At 35.4% G+C, this 23090-nt stretch overlaps 1 protein-coding gene across 8 annotated transcripts in view; it reads right to left on the reverse strand.

The window, feature by feature from the left end:
- Positions 1 to 23090, reverse strand: part of CRPPA (CDP-L-ribitol pyrophosphorylase A) — a 359365-nt gene that overhangs the window by 108005 nt on the left and 228270 nt on the right. The window contains exon 9 of one of the 8 annotated variants that reach the window (XM_037836825.1): positions 9481 to 9627. The exons of the other annotated variants lie outside the window; for them this stretch is intronic. Coding sequence (XP_037692753.1) covers positions 9601 to 9627 — 27 coding nt within the window. The 3' untranslated portion in view covers positions 9481 to 9600. Of the gene's footprint in view, positions 1 to 9480; positions 9628 to 23090 lie in introns of those variants that run through there. 8 annotated transcript variants of the gene reach the window in all.

Below are 23090 nucleotides of genomic sequence, written 5' to 3' on the forward strand. Positions count from 1 at the left end.
AATGGAAGATTATACAGCAGTAAGAAGGAATGAGGTCCTGAAGCATGCGACAACATGGATGAACTTTGAGGACATAATGCTGAGTGAAATAAGCCAGAGAAAAAAGGACAGATACTATATGATTTCACTAATATGACTAACTAGAACATGTAAATTCAGAGTTTTAAAATGGAGAATATAGTGTACCTAGAGATAGACAGAAGTTAGAGAAGGGGAATCAGTTACCTAACATGTGCAGAACTGTTAATGGGCTTGAATTTAAAGGTTTGGGAATGGATAGAGGTGATGGCAGCTCGCTATTGGGATTATAAGTAATAGTGCCATATTATAGGTGAATTTGATTGAAAGTGGTTGTTTAAAGTCATGGGTGTCACCAATTAATGCTACAAATATAAATAAGTTCCTGCATGAACTACTACAAATGTAAAAAAAAAAAAAAAAAAAAAAGGAGTATATGAGAAAAATCATAGCTATTGTAAACTATGGACTATAGTTAATAGTAATATGTTAATATTCTTTCATCAACAGTAACAAATTTATTACACCAATACTATGGCTCAACAATAGGTGAGGGAAAAGGGGTATGAGAGGATTTGGGTTTTATTTTTTATTCTTATTTCTGTTCTGGAGCAATGAAAATGTTCCAAAATTGTTTTATGGGGGTGTATGCACAACTATGTGATGATACTGTGAGCCAGTGACTATACTTTGAATGGTTTGTGTGGTGTGTGAATAAATTGCAAAAAAAAATTGAAAAACCTTTAAAAAGGATAAAAAAAAGAAAAAGCAACACTAAAGAGAATTCCTGTAGGTTGAAAGGGAAAGGCATTAGACAATTAACTGAACACACAAGAAGAAATAAAAATGAGTGCTATATGAGAACTCTGTACTTCATGCATGATTTTCCTGTAAACCTATAAGTTCTCTAATTTAAAAAATCCTTTTAAAAAAAAGATCTCCAGTAAAGATAATGATATTGGGTAAATATGAAAACCAGTACTATTATATGTTTGATTGGTTACTTCATTTTTTATTTATTTACAGGATCTAAAAGTCAAATGCACAAAATGTGATGATAAATCAATAGTTTGGGACTCAAAATGAATAAATATGTAACTTGTGATTAGAAATCTGTAATGCAGGGGAATGGAGGAGTATAGGAACATAGTTTATGTATGCTATTGAAGTTAGTAGGTTGGTATCAAAGAATATGAAATTGTTACAGATTTGGGATGTTAAATTTAAGCTCCGTGGTAAACACAAAGAAACTATAAGAGAATATGCAAATTCATAGAGACAGAAAGTAGAGTACAGATTACCAGGTGTGGGGGGCAGGGGCAATGGCAAATTAATTCAAAATGAGTAAAGGGTTTCTTTTCGGGGTAGAGAAAGTTAGAGTAAAGGATGATGGTAAGAGTATTGCAACATTGTGAATGTAATTAATCCCACCAAACGGTACACTTGGACTCCCTCATAAATTGTTGATATAATTTACTGGAGTTATATATGAAAATGACATCTCATAAAAGATAAAATGAAATATTTATAAAACTTACATTTTTCCTAGAAAATATCAAAGCTATATGGGATTAAGAAGGTTGAACTTGTGTTCTCAAACTGCCACAGATGTCATTTCTGTAGTTTGATGTAAAAAGGAAAATCTTTTATGATTTCTAAGAATTGGAAAGAGATGTGATACAAATGATTAGAATACCTTCACTGTAATTATAAATACAATTTTGTAGACCAAATTACGACACAAACTTAAAACCTTTAAATTTATAAGCAATTCTTTCCCTCAGAGGATTCTGATCTTCATGAAAGTCAAGATATAGAAATAAATACAAACAAATACAATCAGAAATGGGAAAGGAGAAATACCTACTGACCCTGCAGAAATAAAGGAGATAATGAGAAGATACAATTAGCAACTATATGCTAATAAACTAGACAACTTAGACAAAATGGACAACTTCCTAGAAAAGCATAAACAACCAACATTGACTCGAGAAAAAACAGACGACCTCAACAAACCAATCACAAGAAAAGGGATTGAGTCAGTCAACAAAAAGCTCCCAAAAAAGAAAAGCCCAGGACTAGATGGCTTCACATGTGAGTTCTACCAAGCATTCAAGAAAGAATTAGTACAATCCTGTTCAAACTCTTCAAAAAAAATTGAAGAGGAAGGAAAGCTACCTAACTCATTCTATGAAGCCAACATAACCCTAATATCAAAATCAGAAAAAGATACTACAAAAAAAAGAAAATTATAGACTAATCTCTTTAATGAATATAGATGCAAAAATCCCCAACAAAATACTCACAAATTGATTCCACCAGCACATTAAAAGAATTACACACCATGACAAGGTGGGGTTTATTCCAGATATGCAAGGCTGGTTCAACACAAGATAATCAATAAATGTAATATACCACATCAATAAATCAAAGCAGAAGAACCACATGATCATCTCGATCAATGCAGAAAAGGCATTTGACAAAATTCAACATCCTTTCTTGACGGAAACACTTCAAAGGACAGGAATAGAAGGGAACTTTCTCAATATGATAAAGACAATATATGAAAAACCCACACAGCTAACATCATACTGAATGGGGAAAGACTGAAAGCTTTCCCTCTAAGATCAGGAACAAGATGGGGATGCCCACTGTCATGACTGTTATTCAACATTGTGCTGGAAGTTCTTGCTAGAGCAATTAGGCAAGAAAAAGAAATAAAAGGCATCCAAATTGGAGAGGAAGAAGTAAAACTTTCACTGTTTGCAGATGACATGATTCTATTTGTAGAAAATCCAGAAAAATCTACAGCAAAACTATTAGAACTAATTAGTGAATACAGCAAAGTGGGATGCTACAAGATCAACACGCAAAATTCTGTAGTGTTCTCATACACAAGTAATGTGCAACAAGAGGAAGAAATCAAGAAAAAAATTACATCTACAATAGCAACCAAAAGAACCAAGTATTCAGAAATAAATGTAACAAAGGCCACAAAAGACCCATACAAAGAAAACTATAAGAAACTGCTAAAAGAAATCAAACAGGACCTAAAAAAAAAAAAAAAAAAAAAAACAAAACCGAAGAACATACTGTGTTCATGGATTGGAAGACTAAATATAATTAAGATGTCAATTCTACCTAAACTGATTCATAGATTTAATGTAATACCAATGAAAATCTCACCAACTTACTTTGCAGAAATAGAAAAACCAATAATTAAATTTATTTGGAAGGACAAGGTGCCCCAAATAGCCAAAAATATTTGAGAAAGAGGAATGAAGTGGGAGATCTCACACTACCTGACTTTGAAGCATATTATAAAGCTACAGTGCTCAAAACAGCTTGTACTGGCATAAGGACAGAGATACCGACAAATGGAATTGAATTGAGTGTTCAGAAATAGACCCTCGCATCTACAGACAATTGATCTTTGATGAGGCAGTTAAGCCAAAGCAACAGGGACAGAGCAGCCTCTTCAATAATTGGTGTTTGGAGAACTGGATATCCATTTCCAGAAGAATGAAAGAGGACTCCTATCTCACACCTTATACAAAAATTAACTTGAAATGGATCAAAGACCTAAACATTAGTGCTAAGACCACAAGACTCCTAAAAGAAAATGTAGGGCAATATCTTAAAGATCTTGAGTTAGAAGGTGGTTTCCTAGACCTTACACCCAAAGCACGAGCAACCAAAGAACAAAGAGACAAATGGAATCTCCTCAGAATTAAACACTTTTGTACATCAAAGGACTTGGTCAGAAAGCTAAAAAGGCAGCCTACACAATGGGAGACAATATTTGGAAAACACGTATCAGAGAAGGGTTTAATATCCAGAAGATATAACACAATCCTACAACTCAACAACAGAAAGACAAACAACCCCAACACAAAATGGGCAAAAGACATGGATGGACACTTTACTGAAGAGGAAATACAAATGGCTCAGAAACATATGAAAAATGCTCAACTTCACTGGCTACCAGGGAAATGCAAATCAAAACCATGAGATATCATTCACACCTACCAGAATGGCCGTCATCCAAAAAAAACAGAAAATTACAAGTGCTGAAGACGATGTGGAGAAAAGAAGCACACTTATGCATTGCTGGTGGGAATGTAGAATGGTGCAGCCACTCTGCAAGACAGTGTGGCAGTTCCTCAGAAAGCTAAGTATAGATGTGCCATATGACCGAGCTATCCCATTACTAGGTTCACACTCAGAGGAACTGAAAGTTAAGACACAGACATTTGTAAACTGATGTTTGCCGTGGCTTTATTCACGATAGCCAAGAGATGGAAACCATCCAAATGTCCATCAGCGGACAAGTAGATAAACAAACTGGTACATACACTTAATGGAATATTATGCAGCTGTAAGACAGAATAAAGACAGGGAACATATAATAATGTGGATGAACCTTGAGGACATTATGTTGAGCGAAGTTAGCCAGAAACAAAAGGACAAATACTGTATGGTCTCACTAATATGAACTAACATTAATGAGCAAACTTTGAGAGTTAAAAGCTGATAACACAGAGTATCAGGAGATAAAAAAGAGGGTAGAAATTGGTCATTTGATGCTGAAGGACTACAGAATGTTCAGCAGGATTCACTGTATAGATCCAGAAATAGATAGCATAATACTATGTGATGGTAGTACAATATTTTAAGTACACTGAACAAAGATGTCCATGAGTAAAGCTGAAAAAGGTGGGCTAGAAGCATGTATGACACCTGAAGTAAAGATAGAAGATAAAGACTGTGACTGTTTAACTTAGCAAAAACTGGAGTGGTCAATGATTGTGACTAAATGTACAAGTATAAAACTGTTCTTGCATGTGGGAGAACAAATGAATATCAACCATGCAGAGTGTTGGAAGGGGGATGGTATTGGGGAAAAAATATAATCAAAGCAAATTGGAGTCTATGGTCAACAGTAACATTGTAATATGCTTCCATTAAATGTAACAAAGACAATATACCAAAGCTAAATGTGTATGAGGGGAGGATATAAGGTAGGGATATGGGATTCTGGGTAGTGCATTATTGTCTGACCCTACTATTATATTGTATTGTATGATATTTTATTTTTCTTTTTATTATCTTTTTTATTACTCATTTAAAAAACTTTTTTTTGTAGTAATCAATACGTTCAAGTGTTAACTGTGGTGATAGATGCACAACTGTATGATGATAACATGAACAGCTGATTGTACACTGTGGATAATTATATGATATTTGAATATAGCTCTATAAAATTATAAGGAAAAATATAAACAGGGATAAAAATGTTGGAGAAAACAAAGAGAGAGGGATGTATGCATTTACTGTTTGTAAGGAGGCAGAATGGTGTAGCCTTTCTGGAGGACAGTGTGGTGGTTCCTCAAGAAGCTAAATATGTGGATGCCATAAAGTCCTGCAACCTTATTAGGGGGCATATAATTGGAGGATCTGAGAGCACGGATATGGACATTTGCACACTGGTGTTTATGGAGACACTATGCATGATTTGCAATGGGTGGAGGTGGTCTAAGGGTACATCAGCTGAGGAACAAAATGGAGAACTGTATGTGTTCATACAATGGAATACTGAGCAACTGCGAGAAAAAGTGAAGCTGTGAGACATGCAAAAAGGTGACTGGATTCTGTAGACAGCATTTTGAGTGAATTATGCCAGAAACAAAGGCCTCTGCAATATGGACTAACTACAATGTGTAAACTCAGAATTGAAATGTAGAGCAAGCTTATCAGGGGAATGCTTACTGTAATGGTCCCTAGATTGTAAGCTCTTACAACAGTCACATCTATCCCTTAATTGTAATGGCTGTCTCCAGATTCCGAGATGCTGCTCTCTTTGTGTATAACCTGATCAATCCCTAGAACAGTGGGTATCTCTGTGGCACCTGAAACGCAAAGCTAGAACTTGGCAGACATGAATGTCAGTATTAGCACATATATCAACTGTTTTAAAAAGCTGAAAAAGAATCCAGACTTCAATAAGAGATATGAATGAAGCAGATATGGTTAGGATTAGGGCAAATCAGGCCAAAGGGTTAAGGACAATACTGACTGCATTTTAAAACTTCAAATTCCATGTGAGACCAAGGGAAGAGATGTTTAGCTGGTGCAAGATCTATATTTCCTAAACAATTTAACTTGTACAATTTGTTCAAATACCATAATTACATGGAACTTTTAATAGGAAGTGAGACCTGGTAGGTTTGCATAGGTTAGTGTGAAATAGAGACACATCCCGAAGTAAATTTGGACAGAGAATAAAAATACATATGCAGGCAACCCCTAAGAAGCTGAGGGAAAATGCAGAGGTGTTGGGCTTCCTCAGCTGGATTGTTGCTGATGTTCTCACAAATACTGAGGACTGGTTGTTTGATGTGCCGAACCCTTTATCATGGGACTTGCCCTTATGAAGCTCAACACTGCAAAGGAGAGGCTTAACCTGCTTATAATTGTGCCTAAGAGTCTCCCTCTGAGTATCTCTTTGTTGCTCAGATGTAGCCCTCTCCAGCTAAGTCAACTCGGAGGGTAAACTCATCGCTCTCTCCCCTATGTGGGATCTGACACTAAGGGGTGTAAATCTCCCTGGCAATGCAGGATATGACTCCCAGGGATGAATCTGGACCCGACATCATGGGATTGAGAACACCTTCTTGACCAAAAGGGGGATGTGAAATGAAACCAAATAAAGTTTCAGTGACTTAGAGATTCCAAATGGAGTTGAAAGGTCACTGTGGTGGGGACTCTTACACACTATATAGATAACCCTTTTTAGGTTTTAATGCATTGGAATAGCTAGAAGTAAATATCGAAACTATCAAATTGCAACCCAGTAGCCTTGACTCTTGAAGATGATGTAGATTTCAAGGGGTGACAATGTGATTGTGAAAGCCTTGTGCACCACATTCCCTTTAACCACTGTATGGATGGATGAGTACAGAAATGGGGGCAAAAACTGGGTGAAAAATAGGGTGGGGGGATGATTTGAGTGTTATTTTTTACTTCTATTTTTTATTCGTATTCTTGCTTTTTTCTGGTATAAGGAAAATGTTCAAAAAATAGATTGGGGTGATAAATGCACAACTATATGATGGTGCTGTGAACAGTTGATTGTACACCGTGGATGGCTGTAAGATATGTGAATGTTTCGCAATAAAACTGAATTAAAAAAAAAAAGTAAATGGCCTTACTATGAACTAAAAATCTCATATGAACACAGTAATCACAGTCTTAAAACTCAAAAGACACTGTCTAAGAAATGTTCCTTACACTGCTTCCCAATGGAAGAGGCACCCTGGGAGATACAATTAAAATGCACATGCTATTTATTTATCATTGATTTTTTAATTGTAAAACAAATACAGTTATAAAAAAAAAAGGAACATTTTGAAAAGACAAAGCCCCCCATAGTCTGCTTCACTATCATACTATAATCATCGTTAGTAATTTTATGTACCTACTTTGTCTTTTCTTTTATCTCAGTGCTTTTATCTCAGCCAGAATCATACAATTTCATACAAGTTTCATTGTTTCCTGTTTATTTAACATAACAAATATTTTCCATGTTTCTCATAATTGTCATTAGCAATTTTTAATGAATAAACTACTATTGAGGTTATGTACCAGTTTGCTTGAACATTACTATAGTCTTTTAAGTGATTTCCAGTGTTGCTTGTAGCAACTTTCTGTACATGGTTTTCCATACCTAGTATAACTTAAATGGGATAGACTGTCAAAAGTAAAGTAACTATGTCTAGGTAATAGTAGACAATTTCAAGACTGATACACATTTCCAAGCCTCATTCTTCTGATTTCACCTTCTCTCTCACAATAGTCTAATTGTGGCATAACAAGGGTGGTAGTAAAAGGGATGGAAAGTAAAACCCAGTGCTTTTGTATGTGGCTCTAGCCTGGCCACTAGTAATCTGGATATGAAAAGCTTACACTCTGGATGGCCTTTTATTTAGTTTTGTCTCAAGGTCAACTGATGATCAGGGGAGTTATAGTAACCACAATATAAGAACCACTTGAAACAAACCTTTTATCTTCCACTGGGAAATGAAAAATCAGGAAAATATAAATCCTCCAGGTGTCAAGTTATATGGGGAATACAATTTATGACTAGTGACACGACCAGAGGAAATGGAAAAAGGTGGCAGTCACAACAATGAGCTAATCATGTTAGCAATGAATAAGGAAATGGCAGTAAGAAAAGTATATATTTAACCTAACAATTCCACTTCTAAGAATAGATTCCTTTTATTTTACAGAAATATACACACACTTGCATGATAGCACACACTTTCACATATTATGTTCACTGCAACATCAATGAACTATGAAGTAACTCATAACAGTTAAAAAATGATAAACCTAATTACACTGGCATGGAAAGACCTCAAGTATAAATTAATATGTATACATAGGTAAATATAGACAGATCTGATAATGCATAGAAAAATATCTAGGTAGATACCCACTAAAATGTTAGCAGTAATTTTCAGTGTGCCACATGGTATTGTAGTTGTTAACAATAATACAGGTTTAGATTTCAGACTTGGGTTTCTATTCTGTCTCTGTCTCTGCCTGCAATGTGACTTTGGGTAAGTTGTAGAATGCTCTGTGCCTCAGTATTATCATTGGTAAAATGGTGATAATCTCCCTGATAGTGTCATTGAAAGATAAAAAACCCAGAGACTTCAGCGTCAGAACACAGTAGACCCTCAAAAATAATAATATTCATTACAGTAACCATCATCTGCCCATCTTTTAAAAAACAGTATAATCTATATTCAATTGCATATAATTTTATGAACAATTCTTTCCAAAATATGCCATATTTTATAAAGAAAATATGAAGACTACCATTGTTCTGCCATCTTTCCAATTCACATGTATTTTTTAAATAATAATTAATATACATCAGGTTTTTAGATCCTTCAAAAGTTCACTAACAAGTTCCAATGTTAAGGACCATTACCTCAGCTCTTCTAATGAAAATAAAAAAATAAAGAAAGAAAGGAAAAAGAAAAGAGACAATTCACATGCAGGATCCCCATGCAAACTCTAGCATGTTGCAACACCATTCAGCATCTTAGGAGACCCTGGCTGAGAGACACACATGGAAAATCTTACATAGATTCCAACATTTCCATTTTCTTCTCTTTGGCTGATAATAGGTCAGAAGGATAACAGTAAATCTCATCAGAAGTGTGGCCAAGACTATCTTCCTAATCTCATTATCAACCAGTATATTGAGGGCAGACATCCCCTAATGATGAATAAAGCCACCAGAAATGTGTTTACCTCAGGACTCCCAGAATGGAGTTAGGCACAGGAAAGCCATTTCACTGTGGCCTGATCTCATTTAATATTCACAGAGATAAAAAGTACACAAGGAAAACACAGAATGTGCATTAACTTCTACCCAGACTACAATATTTTCTGTAAAACTGTGGCTGCATATTTACTATCTGGCAAGTGGGAAGTATGAAAAAGCAAACAAACATCTAGAGGTTTGAGCAAGAGTTACCACATACCTACTTGCATGGAAAATGTGAATCAGCAACAAAGCCAAAGGCATAAGTCCTGCCAAAAGATGAATATTCATCATGTTGCCAGTACCACACAGGTTGAATTGAACACAAATGCAAACAACTGTGGCAATTTCATATTGATAGTCTGCCTGACAGCAACATCAAAGATCAAAATATAACATATTCTATGCTAATTCATCAAGCATTTGTATTTACTTAGCTAGTGTGAAGAAATCAGTCTGAGACTAACAGCCATCATGAAAGAATGGCAATCCAGAGTGGGAGGGAATGGTGTACAGGAGTCAAATGCAGTGCTCATTATGTAGAAACCCACGTAAAAGTGTCCAAGCTAAATAGCAGGCTTGGAAAATCCTTTGCAAAAAGCCATAATTGCTTTAATCTGTCAAATCTGAATATGCTGATGTCCATCTTTCTCTTCCTTGATTATCTTTAAAAGTATGTGTGTCTCTACTTTAAAACAGTTCAATACTAATTATCAGTAGAAGACCCTCTACAGATGGCAAATACATATTTCAATATTTCTCTTACAATGATTCTTTGGTTCACTATAGCCGATCAAAACCAAATTGAAAAGCAAGTAAGTTCAAATGCTGAAGGCTAGTCTTTCAAACATGAGGCTAGAATGAAAGTTCACCAAAACACATAAATGTCAAAGAGGACTGCAGACACATAAACCAGATGCCTATCTGCTTGCATGTACACAGATCCTCACTGCATCTGTTTTAATTGTTGCCAATGTTTCATATCAAGTTGTCTAGGCTAACCTAGAAATTTATTTTAAATTGTTGACTTTTAATTTAAAAACACCTCTAACTTGGAAATACTGCTTTAAATAATGTATTATGCAGAACAATTGGGATTTGATACTGTTAAGGGCAATAGGAAAAAAGAACTAAGTACACTGCAGCTTGGATCACTGTGTTACAAAATGAATCAAGTAACAATAATCAAACAATAAGCATTCCACAGTGGATTAATTCCATTTGGCTTCTACTGGATAACTGGCAATGAAAAGAAATCTTATGAAAAACACAGGTCTGATCATGCTATTCCCCTACCTGAAAACTTTCAAAAGTCTTCTCTTTTTTTAGAAATGGCAAATTTTTAGCATAGTTTTCTGAGCCAACTCCATCTGGCAATCTCGTAGTCTAAAGCAGAGGTTTTACTAACTTTCAAGATTGAAGACCCTTTTTAACTTTAGAATTGTTCATGGACTATGCTACCTAGAATGATTATAGTCAAAGTTTCAGTATGAATCAGTTGAATAATTCATAATAATTATTAATTTAGTAATGTCTTTAAATTATCTTATCAATTATAACATCTATATATTTGAAAATAATATTTAGAATCACTTATTGCCTATAGAAAATGCTAAGAGAAAAACAGACTTGAAGACCTTTGCAATGGCTTTGTGGCTCATGATTTAGGAATTGCTCCTATTGTGAAAAGACCAACGAACCAGGAATTTTCTGGGCACAGCCTGTATTTTTAGTATTTTATCCCCACTGCCTAGCACTGCTTGGCAGAGTAGGCTCAATATTTACTTGCTGAAAGAATAAAAAGCTAGTTAAGTCTAGGGTTCCAGTACCAGCTTCCAGGCTTTGAGGCTTTGCACTCTAGGGACTTTGCTCCCTGCTCCACCCTCCAGGTTTGCACAAGGTTCCCTCTCTCAGCAACTCCAACCCTCTAATTAAATGCCACCTTCTCAATGAAGTGAATTCCTAACTGAGAGTCTCAACTCCACTTTACCTTGATCCACTTCATTTTTCCCCCTAGTACTTGATACTTGTTATCATTCTTGAACTTACTACATAATTTCTTTCGTATTATTTTTACTGTCTCCCACCTACTAGAATGCAAGCTGCACAGTGCAAAGATTTTGAGTGCCTTGTTCACTGATAGACTCCAAGCTTCTAAAATAATGCCTAGAACAGTAAATATTTCATAAATGATTACATCTTAGACAATTCATACCATCTTGGTATTTCTGATTCTTCATCTATAAGAGATGAAATCTGTCCAAAGCAACTTATAGAGTAGCTCAAAGATCAAGTACGTCTCCCAATAATAAATATGATCTGATCATTGTTCTGAAGTTTGTGTATTTGTACTTGTAACTCCCCCATAAGGGAAGGTACAGGTGACATAGGTGAGAAGGGAGGCTTCCCCTATCTCCTCAAGGCCTGCTACTTTGGAATGACAGTTCACATCCTCAGCCATGGACATTCGTGAAAATGATCTTATTCATTTTGTTGACATGACTGCTAGTTGTGACATGGCTAGTAAAGATGGCCTTCGTTTTTGATAATGGTTGCTGAAGAAGAAGAAGAAGAAGAAGAAGAAGAAGACGAAGAAGAAGAAGAAGAAGAAGGGGAAGAAGAAGAAGGGGAAGAAGAAGAGGAAAAGGAAGAGGAAGAGGAAGAAGAAGAAGAGGAAGAGCAAGAGGAAGAGAAAGACAATGACAAGAAGGAGGAGGAAGAGGAGGGGGAGGAGGAGTTGGAGGAGAAAGGAAAAGATGGCTTATGTGTTTGAATTAAAATATGCAATGCTTTTTTCCCTAAAATGCCTTTGGTTTCCCAATTGAAATCTGAGAGATTTCCCACAATTACAGGGTTTTCAGGCCCCCTAAATTTTGGAAACAATGCTAGTGACATGCCTGCTCAAATGCCTAAGGTGGCATTTAAGCAGAGGGTTGGAGTTGCTGAGAGAGGCAAAGGCAGCACGCACAATCTGATAAATCATGCCTTAAGGAAACAATTTATTGAGGAATAATTCAAGTGCTACAAAATGCACAGATTTTAAGTGTAAAGTTCAAAGGATTTTGACAAGTACATACAACTGTCTGCCATCCCCTCAACCCTTCAAGTTTTCTCTTACACCTTTACACTGCTTTTACTTCTACTATCATAGATTAGTTTTGCCTATTCTAGAACTTCATGTAACAGGAATCATAGAGGATGTATTCTTTTGTAGATGACATCTATTGCTCAACATGTTTTTGAGATTCAACTTTATTGTTGTGTGTAACTGTAGATTTGTTTCTATTGATGAGTAGTACACTATTGTATCAATACACTACAATTTGTATACCGGGTATGTCAACTTCATTAAAAATAAAATAAGCAAATAGTTTTTAAAGTGTTCCATATTACACTCCCTGTCAATCCATTAGAGTTCTAATGGTTTCACATACTCATTAACATTTGGTATTATCAGTCTTTTAATTTCAATTTTCTGGTAAGTAAGTTACATATCACACTGTAGGCTAATGATGTCAAACACCTTTGCAATGTCTGTGTTCACCATTGGTCTACTGTATTTGTGAAGCATCTATTTCAGTACTTTACCTTTTGTATTGGGTTGCTTGTCTATTGTTATGGATGTGTAGGATAAACAAACCCACACAATCTGTATACAAGGACTCTGTCAAATATCAGTCTGTGGTTTACTGCTTTTTTCCTTTTCCTTTTCCACAAGATCTTTTAATAAGCAGAAGTTTTAAATTTTGATGGCATTTAATTTATCAAGTTTTGATTTGATGATTGGTGCTTTTTTGTGTCCTACTGAAGAAATAGTTGCCTATCTCAAGGTCATAAAGCTACTCTTCTATGAGTTCTTTATAATTTTAATTTTAATTTTTCTGATCATGCTGAGTTTATTTTTATTTATGGTGAAAGGTAGGGGTTGAAACTCAATGTTCTGTCATATATATTTCCAATTATTCTAGCACAATTTGTTAAAAAGGCTTTCCTTTCCTTGTTGAATCACCTTGATACTTGTCAAAAATTAACTATCAAAAAAACAATAACAAGTGATGGCGATAATGTGGGGAAATTGGAACCTTCATACACCATTGGTGAGAAGGTAAAATGGTGTAACTGCTGTGGAAAACAGTCTGGCAGTTCTTTAAATGATTAAACGTAGTTACCTATGATCCAACAATTCCACTCTCAGAAACTTACCCAAGAGAAATGAAGATATATGCCCACACAGAAACTTGCACATGAATGTTCATAGTAGCAGTATTCATAATAGCCAAAAGGTAGAAACAACCCAAACACCCATCAAGTGATGAAAGGTTAAAAAAAACAGAGTATTATTCATCCACAATAAGAACAAAGTTCTGAAACTTGTTACAACATGTTTCAATCTTGAAAACATTATGCTCAATGAAAAAAGCCAATCACAAATGATCACATATTACATGATTCCATTCATACAGAAGTTCAGGGAAAGCTATAGAGACTTTATGGTTGCTTAGGATGGGGGGGTAAATAAGGGGTGAGAGGTGATAGCTGAAAGTACAGGATTTCTTTTAGAGGTGACAAAAATGTCCTAAAATCGACAATGGTGATGGTGGCAAATATCTGTGAATATACTAAAAACCATTGAATTGTACACTTTAAGTGGGCAAATTGTGTGGCATATGAGCTTTATCTCAATAAAGTGGTTAAAACTCAATTGACTATACATGTGTGCATTTATTACAGTTCATCTATTTACTCTCTATTCTGTTCAGTTCATCTATTTATTTATACTTACACAAATCCCACATAGTCTTGCATCTGTGGCCTTAAAGCCTTTAAATATGTTAATGTGAATCTTATAACTGTTATTCTTTTAAAAAACAATTATAGCTACTCTAGGTCCACGGCAATACCATATAAATTTGAGAATCAGCCTGTCATTTTCAAATATAAATGCCTGTTGGGATTTTCATTGGGATTGCACTGAATTATAGCTCAATTGGTAGAGAACTGTCATTTTGCCAATCCAAGAACATGAAAAAAATCTCCATTTATTTAGGTATTACTTAATTTCTCTCATTAATATTTTGTAGTTTTAAGGGTAGAGAGATCTTGAACATTACTGTAAACTTATATTCTTAAGTATTTTGTGTTTTCTCATGCTACAGTAAAAGTGATACTGTTTTATTAACTTCAATTTCTGTTTTTTTGTTGTTAGAATATAAAAATAAAATTGATTTTTCTATATAGACCTTATATTTAAAGAAACTCACTATTTCTCCAAAGTAAGTTAACTATGGGACTTTTCATGAAATATTTACTAAAAACTTGTGGAACTAATATTCTACATAGCACATGTAGAAAAAGTTGCTTTACTTCTAGAGCAAATCTGCTTTAAAAAACAGTTCTACATTTATAATTTGTGATATGCCTATGTGCTCAACCACACTATCCCCATAGATTAAAAAATACAAATTTCATGATAATAATTCCACTGTATTTTAAGTTGCTGCTTAAAAAAGCCTAGGAAAGAAGTTTAAGAAATGTTCAAGAATAAATGCCATAAATATAAAAGGAGTTAAATATCAGTTTTGTTTTAAAAAGAAAGTCTTCATAAATCAGATGAAGTCACACTTCTTTTGTATAGGCAGAAGAAAAATACCTTAGGGCATTTCTGCTCCGTGTGTTCATCTACACTGTGTGAATGGAGCCAAATCATATGGTATTGTTTTCCTCACTTCAGCAAGATTCTCTATCCCATCTTTCTTCAGTAATCCAGAACATTCTCTACCTCTTCACCACCAACTCTTCTCCTTCAACCAAAGAGCAATGAATCTGATTTTTTTATACATTGTAGCTGACTGCTGTTTTCACTAAAATGGAGCTATATCTACGATAACATTTTACCAGGATCAGCGTTTTGAGCCTTAATGGTGAAATTAAAATCCTTTTTACCCAGGACAAAGGAAAAAAAAAATTCAGTAGCAAGCAGATGAGGAGCTAGAGTGAGTAGAAAAGAACACAGAGAACATTAAGTTATAGTAGGATCCCTGTTAGCCATGGAGGGATCCTATCTTACGCCTTTCATACCGTGCTGAGGATAGAAGGGTTTTGAGCCTAATTGCCCTAGAAAGACTGGGAGATACATACATACAGGCCTTCTACAGCTGGAGACAGGACACTCTTATCTCTGACCCCTCCTAGGACATGGAGCCTACCTGCCCAAGAAGAAGCTCTCAAGGAAGGCCTCTTTCCAGGCTGCTCCAATTTTGTACCCAAAGAGATACACACACACACACACACACACACACACACACACACACACCTCTCATATATGTGGGTCTCTAGAATTCAAAATTCTGGTTGGTACTTATTTTTTAACATTTAAGCCCCTTATCCAATGTCTAACAACATCCCTTTACTTCTTAAGCTTTCCCTAAATTTGGTTATAAAGTTTTAACCATGTCATGTTAGTAACATATCATGGAGCTATAATCTCTCTGTCAACACAAAGGTTACTACATTATCAGAAAAGAAAAAACCTATGGAAAATATTTCTCAACCAAAAAAACCTCAGTGACAAAGAAATCTAATTTAGGATTTATTTCTAATATCATATTTTATTTGGCTAGGTTGTTTTCATGACTAACGTAAAAAAAAATCAATTTATTTGCATGAGTATAAAGGATACTTTGAGTTAAGGGTCAAGACAAAGAGAGTTCATAAGATGAAGATGTCCAAAGTGAACAGTAGTTAGTAAGTTAATAGGCTGATCTACCATAATTCTCTGAAGTTTGTGAAGCTGTTGAAATCATGCTCCAGTGAATTTTTAAACCCTTTTTTTTTTTTATCTTAACATACCTAAAGGTTATTAAAGAATGTTGGTGGGGAGATGGCACCTCAGAATCAGTGGGGTGAGGGGTGGGAATGGCAACTTTTCAGGTCATTCTGGTACGTTCCTGCAACACCACCATTATCTCACCACCTCTGATAAGAATCGTGGAGTTAATTTTTTTTAAAGGCATGAAAAACACTGTTTACAGTATTCTTTATAATATACAATTAGGAACCCAACCCATAACAAAGTAAGCTACACAATGATCCCTGGGAGCAAAGATAATTAAGATAAGCAGATAATTAAGGTGAGCAATATTAGAGAAATGGTGTTATGGCTCCCTAGTACTCTGGAATGTATCCCATCAAGCCATTTCCGGGAGTGAAGCATATCAAGTAGCTAAGGAATATTCCTCCTTGAACCAAGTATTTCCATAGAGATTTTGCTTTTTCACAAGGTTAATTTTTAAACTGACTTCAGGTTTTACTCAACTTCTCTGTAAGGGGAGTCTTTCTCTTTCCAGCCCCATCTGTAGCTTATCAAGGTAGCCCAGGCCAGCAAATAATCTATCTGGGTCTTGATGATGCCACAGCCAGTGCCAGTTTTGCACTGAGAGGGGCACTTCCCAGAAGAGGAGGGAAAGGCCTCAGCCCCCTACCTTTAGATGACGTTGAGCAAATTCTGTGGCATGCTCGGCATCACTCTAGCCAGAAGAAAGCAACTAAGGAAGTACAGTGGTACATGAACTGGTCAGGCAAACTTAGCATCTTCCTTCCCAATACCTGTGGAGCCAGGCCATGGATTCCCATTATAAAAAAGCTTCTTCCCTTTGGTATGACTTGTTTTTGGGGGATCTCTCCAGGTTCTGCTCTCCAAGCCCTCTTCAATCACTCAACACCGAACCCCCACCCCTGCATAGTAATTCTTGCCAAACCATGGGTCAGACCCTTTGCTTCAGCTCCATTTCTTGCTCTTCACTCACCTATAGGAACTAAAGGTTTCTTGGTTTACAAACCCACCCAATGCCCAGAATTCCTTTGCTTTATCTCTGTTCCACATCTCAGAAGCAAGGAAAGGTGCTGCCAACTCCCATGCCTAATAGCATCCCATCCCCAACTCCCAAAATGAGGAGACTGGATCATAAATAATAATCTGCCAGTCAGAAAAAATAATGAGGATAATTTGTATGCTTGGAAGAACACTCAACAAATAAAAGTGAGCAAGAAAAAGAAAACCTTCTGAAAAGTCACTTGGTTTCTAACAAACTCACTCTTACCTACCATTTTTCCTTCTCTTCTATAATAGAACAATACCTAACTCTCTATTTGACCTGGGGTTCAGTTTGTTTTTATCAGGGATCTTTGAAAAGATGTCAAATACTCTCTCAGGGATAAGAAACTTTTGTGGTCAGAAAGGGGAAAAAGCAAATGTGATGGTTGGTTTTATGTATGAGCTTGCCTAGGTTGTAGTATCCAGTTATTTAATCAAACACTAACCTAAGTGTTGCCGTGAATCTATTTTATAGATGTTATCATCTATAATCAGTTGACTTTAAGTAAAGGAGATTACTCTCAAAAATGTGGGTGGGCTCTTCCAAGCAGTTGAAGGCCTTAAGAAAAAACACTGAGGTTCCCAAAGAAGAAAAAATACTGTCTCAAGACTTCAGCATGAAAATCCTGCCTGGGTTTCCAACCTACTGACATCGCTACAGATTCTGGACTTGCCAGCCCTAGAATCACATGATTCAATTCCATAAAATAAATCTGTTAATGTACACACACACACACACACACACACACACACACACACACAATTGTTCTGTTTCTCTGAGAACCCTGACCAATAAAGTAAGTGGCAAGTGCTGCTACTCAAAATGCTATATTGGAAAAACAAACCAACCCGTTTATAAGGTCTTTTCTAAAATAAATAGAACATATTATTTAGGTATTCTGAGCCAGTTAACATGAAAACAAAAGAAGTTATTTTCATGACTGTCAAAAACTGTGAAGGGACCGAATTTTTTTTTTTTTTTTTTGCAAGTTGGCAAGTTAACCTATCACATTTTCATGGATGCTGGCAGAAAATACAAGACTCCTGGGTCAGAGACAAAAGATTCCATTACTCACATCACAGCAGGCAGCACAAGCTTCATGTTCTCATCTGTTCCCCTTGATCCCCAAATCTCATGGGGGTATACGAAGCAGGTCTAGACAGTACTACCCATGCAGCAGGTTTGCAGTATACTTAAGGAACTCCAAGCATATGAAACCTCAATCTTTTAAAAAGGGCTGCAAGGAACCCTGCTGAAACTTTGCCCTGAAGGGAAACATTATCTTTATTATATTGACTAGCAAATAAATATACTCTCTATCCAGAGAGAGACACTATATCTTCCAAAGTTGTTCATTATACAAATATACATGAAACAATAGTCCATAACAAAGGTAGTCAGTGCCTCTCTCATAAGATGTGTAGAAATGTGAGACTCTTGGAAAATAATCTCAGAAAAATGACACAGCAATTCTATATAAAGGAATCCATTTTAACAATATTTATCTGGTTACCTCATTTGCTTTGACAATAATATAGTTGTTATATTTAATTTAAAACTGGCATTATGAATTTCTGGACCATATTTCAACAAATAGAGTCTACCATATGCCAAGTGCTATTAAATGAAAAGTAATATGAACTAACTGCAGTTTTAGAATAAATCATCACTTCAAAGTAAAAGACCACTAAATGTAGCATGGCTTTCATATTTTGTAGGCATGTGTGTGTTTATATGTATGAATATGTATATACACAGAAATAAATGTATATATACACACATATGTGTAAAACATATTTTTTAATTGAAGAAGTTGTTCTACTGAACCCTCACTGAACATGTCCTATGACCATGGTGGTCCACTTAGGATCCAGATCCAGCTCAGCCACTTATTAGTTCCTGGTATGAGAAGTTACATGTTTCTGGGTGTGGATTCCTCACCAGTATATGGTGGAGTTATTAATACCCACTTTATAAGAGTGTTCTGAAGTTTCGATGAGAGTACATGTGAAAGTGCTTGGCATAGAATTGCTATGAATTGCTGATTTTAACAAATCCTCACACATTGGCAGCTTCACTTAACAAGGAATGTGCAAAAAGAAAAAATAAGATACATGATCAAATTTAATAGGTTATCTTAAGCTAGGATACCAGAAAAAATGCCATAGATGCTGATACAAGTGCTTCCATGACAAATGTAGTGGTATTTTCCAAATAATGTGGCTAACTGAATTTCTGAGATTTAGAGTCACAAAACTGAGTGTTTGCTTTCAGACTCCAGAATTCAGTCACAGCCAAAATCAGGTGGGAAGGTCTGTTACCATCACATCAAATTTTTGTCTCACAGAAGCAGCAATCACTGTTTCATTTTCCCTGAAGAGCAAAGCTAGTGAAGCCACCTAGATTTCTCTTAGGGTTTTGATACTATTTCCATAGCAATGTTTCTTCTTATAACCTATAATAAGGTTTATGGTTTTAATATACAGATACAGAATAAGCATATCTTGTTGATTACGCAAATGCAGACAATCTTGTTTCCCTGAAACACAACAGGTACTTTGTTCATCTGACAACATAGTTGGGAAATCCTTTTGAAAAAAGTAAAAACCTACCCAACCCCAGGTCAGATATTATACAGTAAACATGAAGTGACACACCTACATCATGAATACATGATTGTGAATTTGAAGAAAGCTTGAGGGCACAGAAAGGAAAATCTAGTTATGAAAGTAAATCACACACCTGGGAATAACAGAGGCTCCTGCTGGGGTGGGGTTAGGGACTAGGCTGTTGGGGGCATAGTGGTAGGGGACTTACCAATGTGTGCCATGGTATACATTTTCATTTAAAATCATGTGAATATGTTTTTCACTCAAAAAATTAAATAAAAAAAGGAAACACCTATATCTCTTAGCATTATCTAATATGGAAAAAAATTGAAATTACAATTCAGGAAAGCTTTTCTCCTTCATGCTTTTAGATATCAATATTCTACTTTCTATCAAAAATTAGCATTTTTCAATTGAATTATTTCTAATGTACAGAAGTGCCTTTGATAATGTCCAAAGACTTTATTTTTTTTTAATCTAGAAGAGCAACACAGCATAAAAATTTCCCAAGAAAATGCAATAAAACAAGTGAAGAACATAACTGATGTGCCTAGGACTTCTAATAGTTTTATCAACAATAAGTAAAATCATTTTTATTTTTATTAAAATAAAACTCCCCTGCACCACATTTCCATGTAGAAGTGTATGTTTCCTATGCATATGCTCAAACTATAACTTAACATCTTTTTTAACTCAGTAAAGACTTCTCTCCCACTAGAAGAAGTGTTTTTGCACTGGCTAGAGAATTCACTATGGCACATTCACTAATGGCGTGTCTGGATCCAGAATTCTGTGAATTTCATTGACCTAAGCTGTACTGGTTTGTATGTATTATGTCCCCCAGAAAAAGCCATGTTCTTTGATGCAATCTTGTGGGGGCAGACATACTAGGGGGGATTAAGTTGGAACGTTTGGATTAAGTTGTTTCCATGGAAATGTGCCCCACCCAACTGTGGCTCATAACTCTGATTGGATAATTTCCATGGAGGTGTGGCCCTTCCCATTCAGCATGGGCCTTGATTAGTTTACTAGAGCACTACATAAGCTCAGACAGAAGAAGCCAGCTTGCTACAGCCAAGAGGGACACTTTGAAGAATGCACAGAAGCTGTCAGAGTAGCTGCAGATGAGAGACAGTTTGAGGACGGCTGTTGAAAGCAGACTCTTGCTCTGTTCAAGCTAAGAGAGGACAAACACCTCAAGAGCATCTAAGAGTGACATTTTTGAGGAACTGCAGCCTAGAGAGGAACGTCCTGGGAGAAAGCCATTTTGAAACCAGAACTTTGGAGCAGATGGCAGCCACGTGCCTTCCCAGCTAACAGAGGTTTTCCAGACACCATTGGCCATCCTCCAGCGAAGGTACACGATTGTTGTTGACTTACCTTGGACACTTTGTGGCCTTAAGCCTGTAACTTTGTAACCAAATAAACCTCCTTTATAAAAGCTGATCCATTTCTGGTATTATGCATTCCGGCAGCATTAGCAAACTAGAACATAAGCCATTGAGCAATCTGACATCCCACCCAAACTTTTTCCAAACCATCAACTAAAGATCTATAAATTTCAAAAGAAGTAGTAGCAACTAGCTTTCCTTCTATGGACACTTCTTTCTACAAACAAATGAATTTATGAAACCTCACATGAGCTAATATGCAAGGAGCAAACTGGCCAGGTTTGCATACTCACTACAAGACTTATTTCCTAATGTGATTCAAATTAATGTTTTGGCATAATAATAAGTGTTAAATGTTATGGATCTTGAACAGCATTCTCTGCACTAGAAACTGGAAATGTTAAATCTGAAAACCCCAAATTTATACAGTATTTAAAAAAATTCTTAAATCAAAAACATTATTTAATAACAATAATATTAGCAATTAAGATGAGCATCTAGAAATGTACATTTATGATCTACATTAAATATTTTTCAGCAGGGCATCCAGATTCCTACCAATTCTAAACACTTAAGCAATTGTAAAAAGATTCTGCATATAGGAATTAAATTAAAAATGTAACTTGAGGCCTAAGTTGATTTCTAGGCACCACCAAGTTAAACAAGCAGGAGCCACCTTAGTTGACTTAAAGATAACTTATCAGTCAATTAAATTGTTTTGCAAAAGATACTGAAAATAAAATCACAATACTTTTCTGAAAACGTAAGAAGCTTGTGCATTTAAATGCCTAGTATCATGAAAGATTAATAAATTGGCATATCATCAATTCCCTTAAGCAACAATGCAAATCACAAAGAGAACTAATGTTCACATGATAACATGAGAAAGCATGCAGAAACCTGAAACAGAAACATCCAGTACATGCATATCAAAAAATGTTTTGTTAAACATTCATCAAGGAAGGGTTAGCGCTGAAAATCTAAAAGGAGTCTTATTCTTAATTATTTATTTCTGCTTTTTTCCCTAAAACATTTTTCATCAATATTCTTATGCTAACTACATCCAAGAATGCAGGTAAATAATTTCAACATATATATAAATACATTAAGAAAGCAAGTTTGTTGCAAGATAAGTTAATTATTATTTTACATCTTTTAAGCCGAAAGAAGAGAAGATGAAGGAAAAGGAATACACACACAATTTAATATGTCTAAGTTATTACTGTATAGAATGAGGCCCATCCCTAAAATAAAAAAATTAATTCTAATAACCAAGGAAATAAATCCATTTTCCCTGCATAAAGAAATTGTTAAATTTAATATCAAGGACCTAAAATATACATGAGTAAAAATTTAATTTGCTTGAATTTCTTTTTGTGAATGAATAAAGAAAATTTTAAGTTATCCTCAGCCATGCAGCTTTGAGAAAAACTTTACAACAGAAATAAGCTGAATCATTAACAGACAAAATAGAAAAAGAGTGAATACAGTTGTTTATATGGGTATAATAGCTCATCATCCTTCTAAGAGATAACTTAAGGAGGAAAGTAAAGTCCTTCCCTGCAAGAATTAAGGCATAAAAGGAATAAGAGGCCACAGGACATTAAATTAATTAATCAACAAATATTCAAAAAAGCATTGGTTGAGTGCAGTGAGAGCCCATGCCAATAGGCCTCCTTTCTCCTTTATTTTAAAGTAACATCAAGGTACATAAAAACAGAAAAATTGGTAACAATATCCTAAACCAATATATTAGAAATCTCTGCAATTTGCACTTCGTTTTTAGAAGTCATTCAAACATACAGAGACAGGAAAACATGGTGAGGACTAAATATTAAGGGAGAATTATTCATTCTTA

This window comes from Choloepus didactylus, chromosome 5 (genome assembly GCF_015220235.1).
Source record: "Choloepus didactylus isolate mChoDid1 chromosome 5, mChoDid1.pri, whole genome shotgun sequence".
In the NCBI taxonomy this organism is placed as follows: domain Eukaryota; kingdom Metazoa; phylum Chordata; class Mammalia; order Pilosa; family Megalonychidae; genus Choloepus; species Choloepus didactylus.